Raw genomic sequence first — 18,245 nt, 5'->3', positions numbered from 1 at the left:
ACACCTGGAGTTTCTGTGGCACTTGCCCTGTTTTCTTCGGGAATTTTTACAAGACCGAGTTTTCAAGGTGCGTGTGGGTTCTGCCTTGTCAGACACCTTTATTCAGGAAAGTGGTGTGCCTCACGGATCCGTCCTGAGCGTCATCCTCTATGATATCGCCACTAACCCTATAATGGCCTGTCTCCCACAAGGTGTCTCTGGCTACCTTTTTGTGGATGATTTTGACATCTATTGCAGTTCTCCATGGACCTGTCTCACTGAGCAGCATCTTCAGCACTGTCTTGATCGTCTTCCCTCCTGGAGTATCGCCAATGGCTTTCGCTTTTCCACTGGCAAAACCGTCATGGCATCCGTTCGGCCACGGATACCTTTTTCACCAGCCTGGTTGAGAGTCTGTATGCTGAAGCTGCTGAACTGCCACTGTCCTACTGCCGTGACCTTCTCCTCAGCAGGTGTGCGTGCCATTTGCCTGCCATGTGTAGCCACCCTTCCTATGCCTCCTTCTTTGATGACTCCTTAGATTGTCGGTATGAGGCTCGTCCCTCTTCTCTGTTACCTCCTGGAGTCTGCTTTCGCTACTTGCTATGGCGGCTTAACTTCACACTACCTGCAACTTTTCCCATGGGTGTGAACCCTTCACCACCTTGGCTTTGTGAAGTGGCCCATGTTAACCTTGGCCTTCATTTGCTTCCTAAGGACACTACTCCAGCCTTGGTCTAACGCCTTCAGTTTCACGACCTTCGCATGTAACTTAGCGCTAGTACGTTTGTATACATTCATGGCTCTTGGACTGACCGTGGGTTGTGGCTTCATCATTGGCACCCGTGTCTTTCGATATCAGCTTCCAGACCACTCCTCAGTATTCACAGCCGAGCTGTTCACCTTGTATCAGGCCATGGAGTACATCCGGTGTACAGCCTTTCCAATTGTTTCCTCTGCTCAGACTCACTCAGTGCCCTCAGGTCTATGTGCGCTATACGCTGCTCATCCCTTAGTGCAGCAGGTCAAGGTAAACTATCACTTGCTAAATCTTGGTGGAGCCAATGTCATTTTTCTGTGGGTCCCTGGTCATGTCGGTCTGCCAGGAAACTAAGCTGCTGACACTGCTGCCAAGGCTGCAGTCTTCATACCTCAGCCCACTAGTTGCTATATTCCCTCCGATGATCTCTGCGTTACCGTCTGTCAGCAGGTGGTGTCCCTTTGGCATCGCCAGTGTTTTTCCCTTCATGGAATAAGCTTCGGCTTATTAAGCCTCTCCTGGCACCTTGGATGACCTCCTCTCTGCCTTCCCACCAGGAAGAGATTATTTTAATTCGGCTGCATATTGGGCACTGCCTTTTTAGCCATCGTCATTTGCTCAGTGGCACTGCCCCACTACTTTGTATGCATCACTCCTAAATTTTAACTGTCCACCACTAACAGCTGGAATGCCTTTTTCTTACCAATTTACATTCCATCTTGGGTTTGCCATCTAAATTATCAGCTGTTTTAGTGAATGACGCACGGGCTGTCACTCGTGTTTTACTTTTTATCCACCGAATCAATATGGCAAAGGCCATTTAATTTTTAGTTTTGGATCTTCATTTCTGTCTGTTGTTCCTTTAGCCCTTTTCCCATGTGCCTTGTTTAGCTGTCTCTTATTCTGTCCATTGGGACTGACATATAGTCATTTCCCTCATCTGTGTTTGTGTTCTATAGTTTTGACTTGGGCACATGTGACCTCAGTTGTTTTTTGTGCCCTAAAACAAAACAAAACAAGAAACATTTATTGGTGGATCCACTTTAATTTTCTACACTGGCACACTGGATTCCTGGTGATGTTTTTCATCAGACGTGGTTCAATTTCTGATTATTACAAAGTCAATGATTAAAATTCCTGCTGTCATCCTAACTACTCGCTGGAAGATTCTGAGATGTGACCACTGGACTGGAATATACAGACTGCTAACACTCCAGTACACCCCTCCAGCTGGCTCCTCAGAACTTTTGCAAAAATGTCAATAACTTCAAAACCCACAGAAGCGAATGAAATTTATTTTCTCCAATTAAACCTCGCTGGGTCTGCTATGCGCAGTGAACTCTTATTTCCAGCCAGCTAATGGCTCCTAGTTGCATTATTAGGTGCCTCTTGCTATAGAGTATTTGCACTCTCGCCCAACATCAATAGTCACCTAGAATAACTTCAAAGAAACCAAAAGAAAACTGCCCAATAATTTCAGATTGTACTCTTTCTGTATATGAGAAATAGCTTTCTTGCTAAAAAATGGCCAATGACTTCTGACTTCAGAACAGGAACTCCACACTACAGAGCCTACAACTTGCCCCTCAACCCTGTGGGGGCTGCCAGTAGATGAATTAGTGAACTTCCAAACTCTCCTCAAAATTGTTATAGCATTAAGGCCTTTCAGTTGATCAGAATCAGGAGTTGTAATATAGGTTTTTTCATTGGCCATTTCCAGTTTCCACTAATAGAAATTTCAGGCTGGACCTTCAGAAGTTCCTATCAAGAGGATGTCAGAAAGCATTGGCCTTCAGGTGAACTGCAAACCTATAAACCAGCTGTGTGGTCTCTGACCGTAACTATTTAGGAGGATTGGGGAAAAACCAACCCATCACCTGCAGACTGGAGAAAATCTCCTTCACACGGATAGTGACTCTGGTGGACACAGTAGCCAATTGACGAGCAAACAGCTTGTGCAAGAGTCGCTTATAGAAGTACAGGCTGCCGTGGTGATCTTGTGACCCAGTGGCCTGGCAGCATTGAAGATGGTACACACACAGAAATTGTACACAAAGTACCATGCAGATGAGGGAATGTCTCGTGTTCTGTTGCTGCTAGTAGTCATGCACTGTTCCAGGAATTTTGTGCAGTAATTGCAGCATATGCTTATCCATCTCTGGTGTGTAAAATGAGTGAGATTGTGACAATAAGACACTGCAAGATTGGCTGTAATAGCTTATTCTTTTGTTCTGTGTCAGACTGATATTTTTCAATACCGAGAGCATGGACTACAGATCACTTCCATTTGCTGAACCATAGCAAAAAAAAAAAAAAAAAAAAAAAAAAAAAAAAAAAAAAAAAAAAAAAAAAATCAAGTCTGCCATATCATTATGGCATAGTGGGCTTCAATTCCAGCAGTTGAGAAGAGAAAAGAGAATGAATCGAACCATTTGTGAATATAACCCCACCCCCCCCCCCCCCCCAATCACAGTAAACACAAAAATTAAGTCATCTGCGTAAGTAGGTAGACATCACAATACATGTAGTCTCGTCAAAAGAGCAAGGTGCTAAGGCAAGATTTGTACATCTCCATCTACATATATACTCTGCAAGCTACTTTATTGCATATGGTGGAGTGTTCCATGTACCACTATTAGTCATTTCCATTCCTGTTTCGCTCGCAAATAGAGTGAAGGGAAAACAACTGGCAATATGCCTCCGTATGAGTCCAGATTTCTTGCATCTCATGTTTGTGGTCCTTAGGCGAAATGTATGTTGGCGGCAGTAGAATAGTCCTGCAGTCAGCTTCAAAAGCTGGTTCTCTAAGTTGTCTTGACAGTATTCCTGGAAAAGAACATCGCCTTCTCTTGAGGGATTCCCATTTGAGTTCCCGAAGCATCTCTGTAACACATGCTTGTTGTTTGAACCTACCGGTAACAAATCTAGCAGCCCACCTCTGAATTGCTTTGATGTATTACATTAATCCAAACTGATAGGGATCTCAAACACTGTAGCAGTACTCAAGATAAACACACACTAATGTCCTATATGCAGTTGCCTTTACAGATGAATCACACTTTCTCAAAATTCTTGGAATACACCAATGTCAGCTGTTTACTTTCACTTCCACTGTGCTTAGATGTTTGTTCCATTTCATTTCGCTTTTGTGATGTTGCGCCTAGATATTCACATGATGTGACTGTGTCAAGCATGGCACTACTAATGCTGTATCTGAACATTACAGGTCTATTTTTTTACTCATCCACATTAACTTACATTTTTTTCCCTGATGGAACCAAAGTTAAACATAGTAACTGCCAGAAGCAATGACAAATGAGAGATGGTGGCATAGACACACCAAGAGGTGATTCTGTATGCCACTACATCAGCTCGGTGACTTACAACTGAGCACAGTACGACTAAGCCCAGTTAGTACCTATTGTTGAAGATGGCACATGGCCCCTCTACCAAGCCAGCAGTATGACAGTTGTATTAGACAGAACTTGATAGTATAAATGTTTATAGTCAGTTGCACTTTGTGAGAAGAGACTAGCATCTTGTTCTGTATAGAGTGATACCTTATTGTCCAATGACATTCCTGGGGATGTGGATTGTTGCAAAGTTAAGTGTTTCATCTTGCTCAAATTGTATTAAAGTGACTGTATATTTGTGTGTTGTAGTATCTTTGGGTCCTTCCAGGTGTAAAGTTAATACCCCCACCACTGTACCGACTAGTGTTATTTCTTACCGAGGGTTGTGAGTAATTTAACACAAACAACCCAGTGTGACCACACAACTGAGTACAGATGGCTTAAAGTTTGAAATGTTTTGTACTTAGACTACTATGACACAGAATGACATCAGAACACACTGTTGACATTATTGATAGAGAACCAAGCAGCAACTGTGTTCATATCCACACCTGAATGTCTTTGGCCATTTCTATGAACAAGAGTTCACATCTCAGTGAGCAAGCCTTTCCGAATCCATATTTATTGGATGTACTTTTCTTCTTTTGATGAGTACTATCCTTTCTCAATATGTCTGACACTTAATGTATTGGTCTGTAAATATCAGTATATGGGATGTAATAGTAATGGTTGCAACAGTGATATCAGCAGACTACTTTAGCAAAATATTGTCAAATGATATTTCACAAAACCCAAAGAAATTCTGCTTATATGTAAAGGCTGTTAGTGGCACCAAAGTTAATTGTCCAGTCCCTTGTGAAGGAGGCAGGAACTGAAATTGAGGGTAGCATAGCAAAAGCTAAAATGCTTAACTCAGTTTTCAAATTGTCTTTTCCAAAGGAAAATGCAGGCAGATTGCCCCTAATTCTGAAATGGAATGATCACATAGGCTCAGTCGTGGGTAAAGCAGGTGGTAGACTTCGGTGTATTGGTAGAATACTGGGGAAATTCAATCAGTCTGCAAAGGTGATTGCTTACAAATCACTCGTGCAACCAATTTTAGAACATTGCTCAAGTGTGTGAGATCCATACCAAATACTAATAACAGGGGATATTGGATGTATACAGAGAAGGGCATCATGAATGGTCATGGGTTGGTTTGATCTGTGGGAGAGTATCACAGAGATACTCAAGGAACTGAACTAGAAGATTCTTGAAGACAGACGGAAACTATCCCGAGAAAGTCTATTACGAAAGTTTCAAGATTTTTCCCGTGCTCCACATGTGAATGGAACAGGGAGAATCCCCAATAACTGGTACAGTGGAAAGTATCATGTAGATGTAGAAGCAGATATATTGATGAGCCAGAACACTAGTGAGACTGAATGGTACCTGGAGGTATTATGGGCATGTGACACAGTAGGGAAATAATTAAAATAGAGAATAGAGAAATGGAGAATTATTCTAGCGATGATATGTTTCCCAAATTGGGAAATCCACTGACAGAAGCAATTTTGACAAAGGACAGATTGTTACAGCCAAGCACCGCCGAACGAGCATTTTAGAAATAGTGAAGCTGGTTGGATGTTTGCTTGCTACTGTGATTAGCCTCTGGGGAAAGTGGTTGAATGACAGTCAAACCACAAGTACCCAAAAAGATGTTCATGCCTCATTCCAGTCCTTGGAGGTCCAGGGGGTCATCTGCTATGTAAAGCAATCTATGGCAGAGCTGAGGACAGAGTACAATGCTGGTGTAGGCACGGGAGTTTCTGATCAAGCTGTTCATCACACAATGTTGAATGTGGGGCTCTGCAGAAGGTGACCCTTACATGTTTCCATGTTGACCCAACATATCAGTAATGGTTGCAATGGGTCGAGAGTCTTCAGGATTATTTAGTGGATCAATATAAATGCGTCACTTGGATGAATGGAACATTCTGTCAGGTGCAAACTCCGTGCTCATAAACCACTGGTCTATTATTCGTGGGAATTGTGTGATCTTTGCATAGACATCATATGCCCATAGCTGAAGGAATCTAGCAAGGATTTCTCAAACGCATGCTGTGGATAATTGCTGTTGTATTGCTATCCAAAGGTGGACCAAGATCCTGTTAACTAGGTGTGCATCACGTGTTATCTCATTAGTGGTGTGGTAATGAAACTAACAAGGAGTGGTGTGTTCACAATTTTTGTTTACTGCCTTAGATTAAAACACATATTGTCACACAATATTGTTAGTGCATGTGAACCAGTATTGAGTTAAAGATGATATAAAATAAGAAAACAGTTAACACATTTACAAAATGTAGAGAATGCTGAGTAGTGAACAGTAACTAAGCTGTTCGATAAACAAGCAGGAGGCCTGTCTGCTGAGAGTACAGAAGAATGTGTGCACCATTAAAACACATAGTGACTGTGGTGATGAAGTACAAAAAATAATCAGTACTTGTGTGCATTAAAAGATGACAATATAGCCTCTAAAGGTAACAGCCTACAAATAAGGAAAATGTTTCTGGAAGTATTTATTTGGTGTGTAGCAGTGTATGGCTGTGAGACTTGAGCTATGGTAAATGAGGAAAAGAAAAGATGGACGTCTTTCATGATATGGTGTAACAGGCACATCCTGAAAACAAAATGGACTGATAAGATATAAATGACAAAGCCCTTTTGGGAGAGAAAAGGGGATTGTGGAACAGTATTATAGAAGGAAAACCTCAGATTATGTGTCACCTATTGATACATGAAGAACTCCTAAAATCAATAAAACAAGGATCTGTCAATGGAAAACAACCAGACGAAGACCATAGCTGAAGTATACAGATCAACTTACAAAACTATTTTGACTGTAACTCCTACTCAGAAATGAAGAAGATGGCAGAGAGATTTGAGGACTGGAGGTAAAGTGCCAACATATCATTGGATTGAAAACTTAAGTAGGAAATTGTATGCAGGACCTGCAAGTAAAGCTTCCTGATATTTACTCTTTATTTCCTGACTCCCCCCCCTCCCCCTCCCCAGGTATTGGGAACAAAAAGTATTCTCTTCTGCATCATGCTCAGATATGGGAAAATTAGTTAGAAGTTTCCAAGTGCACACTAGGGATGTGACAGAACTTCCATTTGATTTCACCTCTGTCCCCAATAGTTTTGAAACAGATGTTTTACCAAAGGTGAATTTTCAAAGATTGAACTTAAAAAAAAAATCAAAACATCAGTAGTGACAACAGTGTTAAAGAACATAAAATTTTTCACTTAAAAAAAAAGAAAAGAAAAATACTAAGAGTCCTATGATTATAATACCACTGGGTGACAGTTGGAGTTGTTCAACTCATACAGATATCTGGTATTAACAATTTGCAGGAATATGAATGCTCACATAGACTCAGTTGCATCTGAGGCAAGTATCAGACTTTTGTTCATTAGTAGAATGTTAGGAAAATATAGTCAGTCCTAGGAAGTCTGCTTACAGAATATTCATGCTGTTTATCTTCTGTTGAAGTGTGTGAGACCCATACTGAGTAGGACTGGTAGGGGGACATTGAATGTATACATGGGATGGCAACGCAAATGCAAGTCTTACACAAAGCCCTGACACCAGGTAATTGCTCAGAGGCATTTTGCAAATTTTAACAATTGCTCTTAATTAAAATATGTGAAAAGTTTCACTTAGAGAAAAGCAATTTGAAATAGCATTAAGGTGCTGTTTCTTCACCAAGCAAATTAAATGAAGTTAAAGGTCTCCAGTATAAATTTACATGCATGGAAGATAATCACACTAGGAAGAATTGGTATGCAATGAATTCTGCCATTTCAGAACACATGGAGAGTCTGTACCTTTAATTCACATGATAGGCATGTAAATATGTCACAATGCACCATTTGTGAACATAAATAAACATGATGAAATGCTATTTACTGTCGGAATGACTATAAAACTGCCTAATAGATGTCCCAAGTTAAGAGCCCAAAACTTGTGCAAGATTTTCCATCAGTTAAACCAGCAGTAAAATTGACAAAGTCTGAACACACATGAAAATGTTCCTAGCACTTGAAGCTTTGCAGCCATTGTGCCTGTCAGATTCACTACCTCTAAGCACTTCTGGGCAGAACGACTTTGCAATACTGACAGACTGAGGCTGACCTGGCATTCAATATCTTATGGCCTGTTTAGCCTGCAGATTCTCTCCTCTTTTTTTTTACAAATATATATTTTTGAAATGACATTTAATTTATCACAAAACTTGTAAGTAATATACCTCAAAAGATTTATCTTTTGCTACTAGTCTCTCTTTAGCCATTCAGATCTACATACCACACACAATATTTAAATAAGCATAGAAAGTCTGATTCTTATGATGTCATGAAAGAGACAAAAATTCAGAATAGAACAGAATGAAACTTTATTGTCTTGTGACATGCAATTTCAAGTCATTGACTTAATGTACAGGAGAACCTTCAAAATACAAAAAACTGGTTTACAATTTTCCTTATAATATCAGTAATACTGTACTAATTAATTAATTAAGCAATTAATAATTTCTCTTCAAAAGTAATAAACTTCTAAAAATTAACAGTCCTAAGTACTTGCTCTCTCCTGCTCAAATTTACAGGTTGTCAATCATGAATTCTTCTACTGCGTATCGGTAGTAACATTTCTTCACTAGTTTCTCATATAAGGTTTTTTTAGTGTTTCTAAATTTATGCTGAACTTTTTTCTTCCATTCTTCCTTTCATTGTACACACATAATGTGAAGTTTGAGCATAAAGTTTTAAATGGTGGGTGGGCACCATAAAATTATTTTCATTTCTGGTGTTGTAATCATGTTGAAAACAATTTGCTACTAATAAGTTAGGGTACTGTGTACAAAGATAATCAGCTCAGAGATGTACAGTGAGGGTACACTTAATATACCTAGATATTTTGGGAGTGGACAACATGATTTTCTTTGCCATACATTGTGCATATTTCTAATGATGGTTTTCTGAATTTTAATATTCGACATATATGGTTTGAGTTACCCAAAATACAATTCCATACCTTATTACTGACTCAAAGTAGCTGTGATTTTCTACTTTTCTTATGCCCATACTAGTAGCATTGTATATTACTCTCATTGCAAGTGCCAGGCTATTTAATTTATTTGCAAGCTAATGTATATGTGAGCCCCATGGTAGAGTTTTATCCAGTTGATTCTTGGGAGTTTCACACAGATTGCTTCCTGCAAATCTTGGTTGCTGTGACTGACCTGAATATCATTTAATTTTGCTTGTTTGTTTTAAAACTCCTTTAACTGAGTCTTTTTCATATTAAATTGTAACCTGCTTGAATCAGACTAGGTATGTAATTTTTCTAAAGTATTTAATACAGTTTGGGGAATTTGGTCCGTATTGTTACTTTCAATGATTACCGATGCGTCTTCTTCAGTTAAAACTGAGTGACACTCAATATTAAGTCGCAGATCATTTATGTAAAACAGTCGCAGAATGGGACCTAAGACAGGATCTTGGGGTACTCCATGTGAAATGGTTTTCCATTTTGAAGTATAAGTTGTTCGCTCTGATTATAATAGCACTCTTTGCCTTTGGTTGGTTAGATAAGACTTCAACCATTCCAATAACATGGCCCTAATTCCACACTTCTCCAGTTTACAGAGTAGCAAGGAATGGTTTACACTGCCAAAGGTCTTTGCTAGGTCACAGAAAATTACTCTGGTATGCAGTGAGTGGTCTAGAGAGGAGCCAATTTTATATACAAAATGGTTTACTGCAGACACTGTGGTTTTACCTTTTTGGATCCCACACTGATTTTTTGAGATTATTTTAAATTTTTATCTGAAATTTTGAATTTGAATGGTGACTACCTTTCCAAATATTTTTGATAGTGATGGAAGAAGAGAAATTCGGCAGTAGTTTCCCATATGTTCATTTGTGCCTTTTTTGAATAGTGGCTTAACTACTGCATTTTTCAGTGTGTCTAGAAAATAACCTTCTTGAAGGGTCTGATTAACTATTGTAGATAGTGACTGTGCACTTATTTTAGAGACTCGTTTTTAACACTTTTGCTGGTATCCTCTCCCATCGTGCCGATGTTTTACTTTTTAGTGATAGTATCATATTTTCCATATCTTTTATAGTAGTTTTGGTAAATATACTGAAAAGTTCACCTGCAAATTACTCACTGCTGAAGAAATCTTTCTTATCTGTGTAATGTTCTACATTGATGTTTGAGGTGTTTACATTTAGATAGAATTCATTAAATAATTCAGAAGTTTTGAGCAGGATTTACAATAGTTTTATCCTTTACCTTGATTTCAGAAATATCATGGTCTCTAGTTGTAGCACCTGTTTCAGCTTTGGTCACTTTGTTTTATTTTCACTGTCCAAAATATATCTATTATTTCCCAGTTCATTTGATGTTTTTAAATTTTTTTGTAATTTTTTTACACATGTAACAAAATCAGCACTTTTGCTATGTTTTTGTTCCTTATGTTGCCCTCTTTTTCTTGCACTAGAGGTTTTTATTCCTTCAGTAATCCATTTTGCTTTATTTCCTACTTTTTATGATGTAAAGTTTCATTAAAAATGTGTAGGAACTTTTCCAAGAAAGTAGGAAAATTTTCAGAACATGAAATGCTGTGATCTATAGCCCACTCCACCTTAGTTAATCAATTATGGAATAAGTTCATATTTTCTTTGTTGAACTGGTGTTTGATGGTACACATTTTTTAAGCAAAGTTTTATTTTTTTTGTAACTCCATAAACAGAGCACAATGATTAGAAAGTCCTAAATCTAAACAAAATGTATTTGCTTTATTGTAAGTATAATTGGTTAAAATATTGTCTATACATGTTGCAGACATTTCATTTACTCAAGTGAAATCAGTGGCATTAGCACTGAAACCCAATATTTGGATCATGTCATTGAATTTTGTTGAATTATTGGCTTCACTGGGTAGATCTATGTTGAAATCAGCAGTTATTATGTCTCTTTTCTTGGTTTCTTTTTGATATTTTTGCAATAGACACTGGAATTTAGACAAAAATGTTTCATTTTTTCTGCATCTGGAATTCTATATGCAGATAAAATTATAAATTTTTGCCTTAACTCTAGGCAGCAGCTTTCAAATATATGTTCTTTACTAAGGGAATCGAAATCGAATTTTGCTCTATATTCCATTGATCTTTCCAAAAGTATGCACAATCCCCCGTGTAAAATTACTTCTTCAAAAGATGCTGGTAACATAAAAATTATCAGTGTTATTTAAGATTTCGATACTATCCTTTATAAGCAGATAACAAATCAAAGAAAATAATGAAGATATTCCTAACCAACTCATACTATTACATTTATGCTAAGTGGTACCAGACTGGAATAACAGGCAATTTTATTATTGGACAATTTATTAATCATTAATTTCACAAATAACAATTAACTTAGAGCTGCTATTAGCATATACAGAGATGGAGATTTGTCGAAGTTCGATACAGATTTTCTTTCATAAGACTTGTTGATGACTAGATATGAGTGTTCTACCATTAATAATTAATTCTGTGTTACTTATATGGCATCCGTACCAAACCTACCCATGTTACAAAAATGTTACTTCTTCCAGTCACCACTGCAACCGGCTGCTAGCAGTCGCCATTTAGATCTTGTTTGTGGCACTATGTGATTGCACACAGCATTGCTGTGTGATTGCAAAGTTTCAGTAAGGTAGCCCAGTTTCCACAGTTTTGATCGTATAGGCAAATTAGAAGAAGCAATGAATTCATTTTGTCGATACAAAGTGTCAGTTGTTCTTAGTTCTAATGTATGTAATTGGAAACATACTCTTCAGTTTTATAGCCAATATTCTGCAATTGGCACACAGGAGGAGATCACAGTAAGGTGTGTCCCCCCCCCCCCCCCCCCCCCCCCAAGTCTTTCCATCCACTGTGTGAGTACATCATTGGTATTTGCCATCCCTTCACAAATTCACACAGCCTTCAACTTCCTAGCTAACCCTGTCCACAGCTTAATGGCACTTGCCTACTTAAGTGTATGTCCATTTGCACCTGATTGGCAGCTGAATATGTTTAAACTTACAAGTTCTGCAACAGGTACTAAACAAATTGCAGCGATAATTTGTATGTTCTTTAAGTTAAATGAATTAAATACACTAAAATGAAAAGAATGAGGCAGCAGCAATAAAAATAACAAAGATGTATTGGTGTTAGTTGATATGAACAAGAACTGAAACCATACTCAGACTTTCTCTGTCACTCATATGATTTCTAAATAGACTATATGAGGTTTTCCCATGGTGCGTGTGGGGACAGTTTCACATGAGGAACAGGGGGTGGGATGGAATGAGGAATGGTATCAGTGGAGAACAGGACAACCTCATGCAGTGGTATTCATAAACCATATGAGGATACATCATTGGCAGTGGGAGTCTTAGTCTACTTAGGAGGTATGTTCAGATAGCCTAATGCTGGAAGTGACTGGTCCACAAATATTTGATTTTCATGACAGATTCTACACAAAGACTATTGACACTGGCATGCTAAAATTGATGCCAATTTATACGCTGAAGACTTAGCTAATGTAACACCACCAGATCTCAAGACAAAAGCAGGCAGTGTCTCTGATAATGGAGTAAGTTATGCACCGTATCAGTTCCTATAAATTCTCCAACTAACAAAATTCATTCTCACCTTCCACATACCAGGTTCAAATACAAAAAGGTCTGTGTAAGATCTGAACAAAGTTCACCTCCAGATAATCTTACAGTTTCAGAACCTGATCATGAAATGTGGGGAACACGGGTTCAAATCAAGGTCGGGCACAGACTGTTAATTGTCTCGACATATTCATTTGTAGTGAGAAGACTTAGTTTGTCTGTGCTTCTTGTACTCTGTGTTTCATCTGTACTTATCTTGTTTTCTTTGATTCAGGTGGAGTCTGAACCACTCGTGCCTGCTAACCGAGAGATTGAGTTCATATCTGTTAAAGAAGAACCTCCAGTAAGTAGTAAAATTTACCTATCATTACATCCTAATATGTTATCTGCAAGCTGCCGTGCTCAACATGATTGATTGGACGTAATGCCAAGATAATTCCTTAGAAAAGGATGCGCTTTATTTCCTTCTTTCTTCTCATCCTGTTCTTCATCTGTAATGACCTTGTTATTGATGGGTTGTGAAACCCTACATTGCCTCTCTTTCATCTCTTGAACTTGTTTTATCTGGAGTGATGATACAGAAAGAACAATAAGTGAAACCTTAAAAGTGGGACTGATCCTCTTTCAGTAAATCACCTAACTTAGAAAAAACACAGTTTATTCAGTTCTGTACATGGCAACATATGTAGTCATAAGTACCAGTATAGAGGAAAGGAAAAATGTAAAACTTAATTTTCAGAACTACTTTGTGTGCATATTAATGAGAATTTTAATTGTAAAAACATATATTATAGATCTTCTTGTAGAAATAAGGAGCAGCCAATCAGTTGCAAACTGGAAGATTTATTAATGCCCCTTTACCATGGTTTCACCATTTATAAAAATGGCTCCTTCATAAGGAAAATATGGATTATGTATTGTGGTGGAGGTGCTTGTAAATACACCGGAAAGACATCTTCAAATATAAAATTTCTCCTCCATATTAAATTAAAACTTGGTTGTTTTCATATGCATCATTCTCACCAATGTACAGCTAGTGCACAGATATGAACTGAAGGGGTTTTAAGAAACCTTCCAATTTGCAATTGATTAACTGTTTACTGTTTTTACAAGAAGATCTTTATAATATATGATTTACAGTTCAAGTTCTCATTAGTATGCAAACAAAGCAGCTAGCACACTAGTTGTGCATTGGTGAGGAAGTACCATATGACAATAATCATGTTGTGCGTGTTTTAATATAATATGGAGGTGAAATTTTATATTTGATGTACCTCTGCCACAACATGTAATCCAGTTTTCTATATTTTCCTTATGAAGAATCCATTATTATAAACATTGAAACTGTGCTAAAGGGGCTTTAATAAACCTTCCAATTTGCACCTGATCGGCTGTCTACTATTTCTACAAGAAGGTTTCATTCTATGGTTACTGCTCCAAGCATGCACAAATTTTAAAATATTATAGATCTCATATGCTTGAGTGCAGAAACATTTTCTCAGTACATAACTGCTCATTTTGCTGATGTAAACATTACAAAATTAGCTTACTTCATATACTTCCATTTGTTCTGTCTAATGGAGTAACATTTTGCTACAGTCCACACATAAATACAAAGAATTCATTGCACAGAAATGTGATGTACAGATAAAGTCTGGTGCTCATCCCCAAATTTCATGTAGGGAACCATTTAGATGATTAAGCATACTAATGTCAGCCTCACAATACATTTACTCTCTTGTGCAGTTAATTGTGAAGAAATGAGGCACAATTTAAAAATAATAGTAGCATCCATATACAGAACACTGGAAGTAAAAATAACCCTCTCTATCCACAACTTAAACTTACTCTTGCCAGCAAAGAGTGCAATATGCAGTGTAAAATTTTTGGACTAGCTACATTGTGGAAAAAGGTGCTGACAGATACTGAACATTATAATAACAAACAACTCATTTCTTTAGGACAGTTCCTCCTCCTCCACAGATGAATTTCTGCATAAATATTATATGTACTGTATGTTTCGGCAAATAAGACAACCTTCAGACAAGACTAAGTATAAATTTTTGTCAAAGATACATAGTTTTACCGTATGCCCGCAATATCAGATGATCTCCAAACTATCAGTGGCCTATAAATTTAGTTTAGAACGGTGGTCATCTGGATAATAATAAGCACACTGATTACGGTAATGATCTTGAGTATTTATAAAAGCGTCATATTGGATATTCATTTTTGTGGACATCCCGTCCTGCCCTACTAAACAGTTGGTACTGTTGGACATGTCATGGCATCGCGGGTTTTTCCTGGCTGGGTTGGGGGTTTTTTCCACTTGGGGACTGGATGTTTGTGGTGTTCTCATCATTTAATCATCATTCATGAAATTAGTGAGATTGAACTGAATAAAGATTGGTAATTTATACAGGCGCTGATAACTGCACAGTTGAATGCCCCACAAATCAAACATCATCATCATCATCACCACGTCATAAAGCAAAAGCCTCCTTTAGCATTGTTATGGTTTTGCCTCTCAAATATGCAGATATTAAGTATTGTAGTATTTTGTAGTGTGTGTTCAAACAGTTTGTGAAATTTGTGAAGTGTGTGCTTAATGATGGGAACAACAAAAAGAAGGAAATATGAAGCAAGGTTCAAGTTAAAGATCATAAAACAGGCTAAAGAATAAAACAACTGTGCTGAGCAAGGGCATTCAATATAAAAGAGAAGATGGCAAGAGTTTGATGAAAGAATGAAAATGCTATTAAAAATACCAATGAAAAAAACGTTAGCTTGCTGGCCAGATAAAATAGCATTGCAGTATGGCTACAAGAACAGACGCAGAATTGTTATGTCGTTATCAGAAATATGATTAGAGCTTATGCACTGAAGTTGGCATGAGCCAATCCAGAGCACACCAAAGAATTTTAAGCAACTTTAGGTTGGTGCAATCATTTCACAAACATAAAAAAAGTCTGGTAATATAGCAGAAACCAGAAATTGCATAAAAATTACAGAAAGATCTTGACCTTAAAGCTGTGAGTTTTCATAAGCTTGTTATTCATATGAGGCAAAAGTACAACTTTCCACTGTCTCATATTGGAAATATGGATGAAACACCAATGAACCCAATGTGAGAAACAATAGGGCTATGGAAACAAAAGGTGTAAAAACTATTAAAGTCAGAAGTACAGACCATGGAAAGACCAGATTTACAATAGTATTAATGTGCATCACAGATGGAACAATGTTAAAATCTATGGTCATTTTCAAGGGGAAAACCATTCCTAAAATAAAATTTCCGCCAGGCATTTTGTACATTTTTACAGGAAGGGTTGGACGGATGAGAATGTTGTAAAATAGTGGAGTGTGAGATATGTTCCTGATTCACATAACTGAGAATACCAAAAATCACATAGCACTTAGCAATTAAGAATTCTGTTACATTGGATGGTTTGACTTTGATGCTACAACCCGTAGACATCTCTCTGGATAAACCATTTAAAAACCACATGCGTGAACAGTGGAACAATTGGATGATGATGGCAAAAATTTACGTATTAAAGGTGGAGCTATGTGGGCTGCATCACTTGACGTTTTATGTGTAATTTTGTGATCAGATCGTGAGGAGAAGTGAAAGTGCAAACAGTGACCAAATACTTCAAGGAGGGGGATTTCCAATGCTACCAGTGATACTGCGGACAATTTATTATGGAATACTGGTGATGAAGCTGAAGTCGATTCACAAGGTGCAGAATGGGATCCATATGACGAGCTTCTCAACAAAGTGAGGATACACTCGGGGAACTGCTTTCCTTAGATGATGATCGTGAGGATTTTGCAGTATTTTAAATGCATTTGGGAGTGATTTATTTTTATTTTATAATGGTTTTAATTTCTATAAATATCAGTCTATGTTTTATATCTGCCTATAAGAATACTCTGATTTTGATCGCCTTTCAGCTGTTGCCTTATCTGCTGAAGCATAAGGTATGAGACTGTATTACATTTAACTAATTAATGGAAAATCTCATATAAAGATGTGAAACAATTACTAACAAAGAGATAGAGGGGCTGGCCAGTACTTACCTCAGCTCAGTACAGCCGATAGAAACAAAAAACAACCGAAAATTTAATTTCCTTCATCAGGGAGAAGAGAGGGGAAAGAAAGGGAAGAAGGGAAAGTGGATTTAGTTACTTACAACCCAGGTTATGAAGCAACAGGGAAAGGAAAACAGGGAAGGTAGCAAGGATGGAGGCATGGTTGTCAGAGGAAAGCCAAAGATATTCTACTGTAGGTACTGTGCCAGCTTCAAACCAAAGAGGTTGCATACAGAGGTAAAGAGGTGTATAGTATAAAGATGTAGGATGAAAAGATGCATGAATGGCTAAAGAGGAAAGGGAACGAGGAGAAGACTGAAAAGTAAATGGGAGTGCGGTTGTTTAACGTAGGTTCAGTCCAGGGGGGTGGCGGGATGAAAGGATGTGCTGGAGTGCAAGTTCCCATCTCCGCAGTTCAGAGGGACTGGTGTTGGGTGGGAGAAGCCAAATGGCACATACAGTGTAGCAGGTTCCTAGGTCCCTAGAATTATGCTGGAGGGCATGCTCCGCTACTGGGTATTGGACATCTCTTAGGCGGACAGTTCGTCTGTGTCCGTTCATGCGCTCAGCCAGTTTAGTTGTTGTCATACCAATGTAAAAGGCTGTGCAGTGCAGGCATGTCAGCTGATAAATGACATGTGTAGTCTCACACGTGGCCCTGCCTTGAATTGTGTATGTTTTACCAGTAGCGGGGCTGGAGCAGGTGGTTGTGGGGGGATGCATGGGGCAGGTTTTGCAATGGGGTCGGTTACAGGGGTAGAAACCGCTGGGTACAGAAGGTAGTCTGGGAATATTGTAGGGTTTAACAAGGATGTTGCGGAGGTTAGGGGGACGACGAAAGCCAACTCTGGGTGGTGTGAGGAGAATTTTGTCAAGGGATCATCTCATTTCAGGGGTTGACTTGAGAAAGTCATATCCCTGGTGGAGTAATTTATTGATGTATTCGAGGCCAGGATAATATGCATCTGTGGAAGGAGTGGGAAAGTAGTTCTGTAGTGCCCTGTCAAGGCAGCTGTTACTGTTAGCCTTGCTGAAACGCCATCCTGTGTAATTCAACAAGTCATTATGTGCTGTACAAAGGAATGTCATCTGGCAGGCACCATGGGAAAGGAAATGAAGCACCTTTGCACCTTTGACCTTGTAACTGTGAATGAAGTGACGACTGCCAGCTGCTCAGTTGTTGGTCATCTGGTCGTCATAATAGGTCACTGCCACTGAGCAGTGAAGCGGTGGAGCATCCCGTTCTTTGCAAGATAGATAGATTGTGAGATAACAGCAGCTGGAATTGGAAAGGGTCCCGAACTGGAAACAGACTGAAGAAACTGACGCATGGCCGTAGGTTAGCAGTGGAAGAGGG

General features: G+C 38.5%; 1 protein-coding gene across 6 annotated transcripts in view; it reads left to right on the top strand.

Moving 5' to 3' along the window:
* LOC126291563 (zinc finger protein 501-like) overlaps positions 1-18,245 on the top strand; it is a 405,002-nt gene that overhangs the window by 17,610 nt on the left and 369,147 nt on the right. For all 6 annotated transcript variants that reach the window (XM_049985079.1, XM_049985080.1, XM_049985081.1 and 3 more), the window contains exon 3: positions 13,068-13,136. In XM_049985079.1, the coding sequence (XP_049841036.1) occupies positions 13,068-13,136 (69 nt within the window). The remainder of the gene's footprint in view (positions 1-13,067; positions 13,137-18,245) is intronic.

This window comes from Schistocerca gregaria, chromosome 9 (genome assembly GCF_023897955.1).
Source record: "Schistocerca gregaria isolate iqSchGreg1 chromosome 9, iqSchGreg1.2, whole genome shotgun sequence".
NCBI classification, from domain to species: domain Eukaryota; kingdom Metazoa; phylum Arthropoda; class Insecta; order Orthoptera; family Acrididae; genus Schistocerca; species Schistocerca gregaria.
This window is presented reverse-complemented; position numbering and strand designations above follow the sequence as displayed.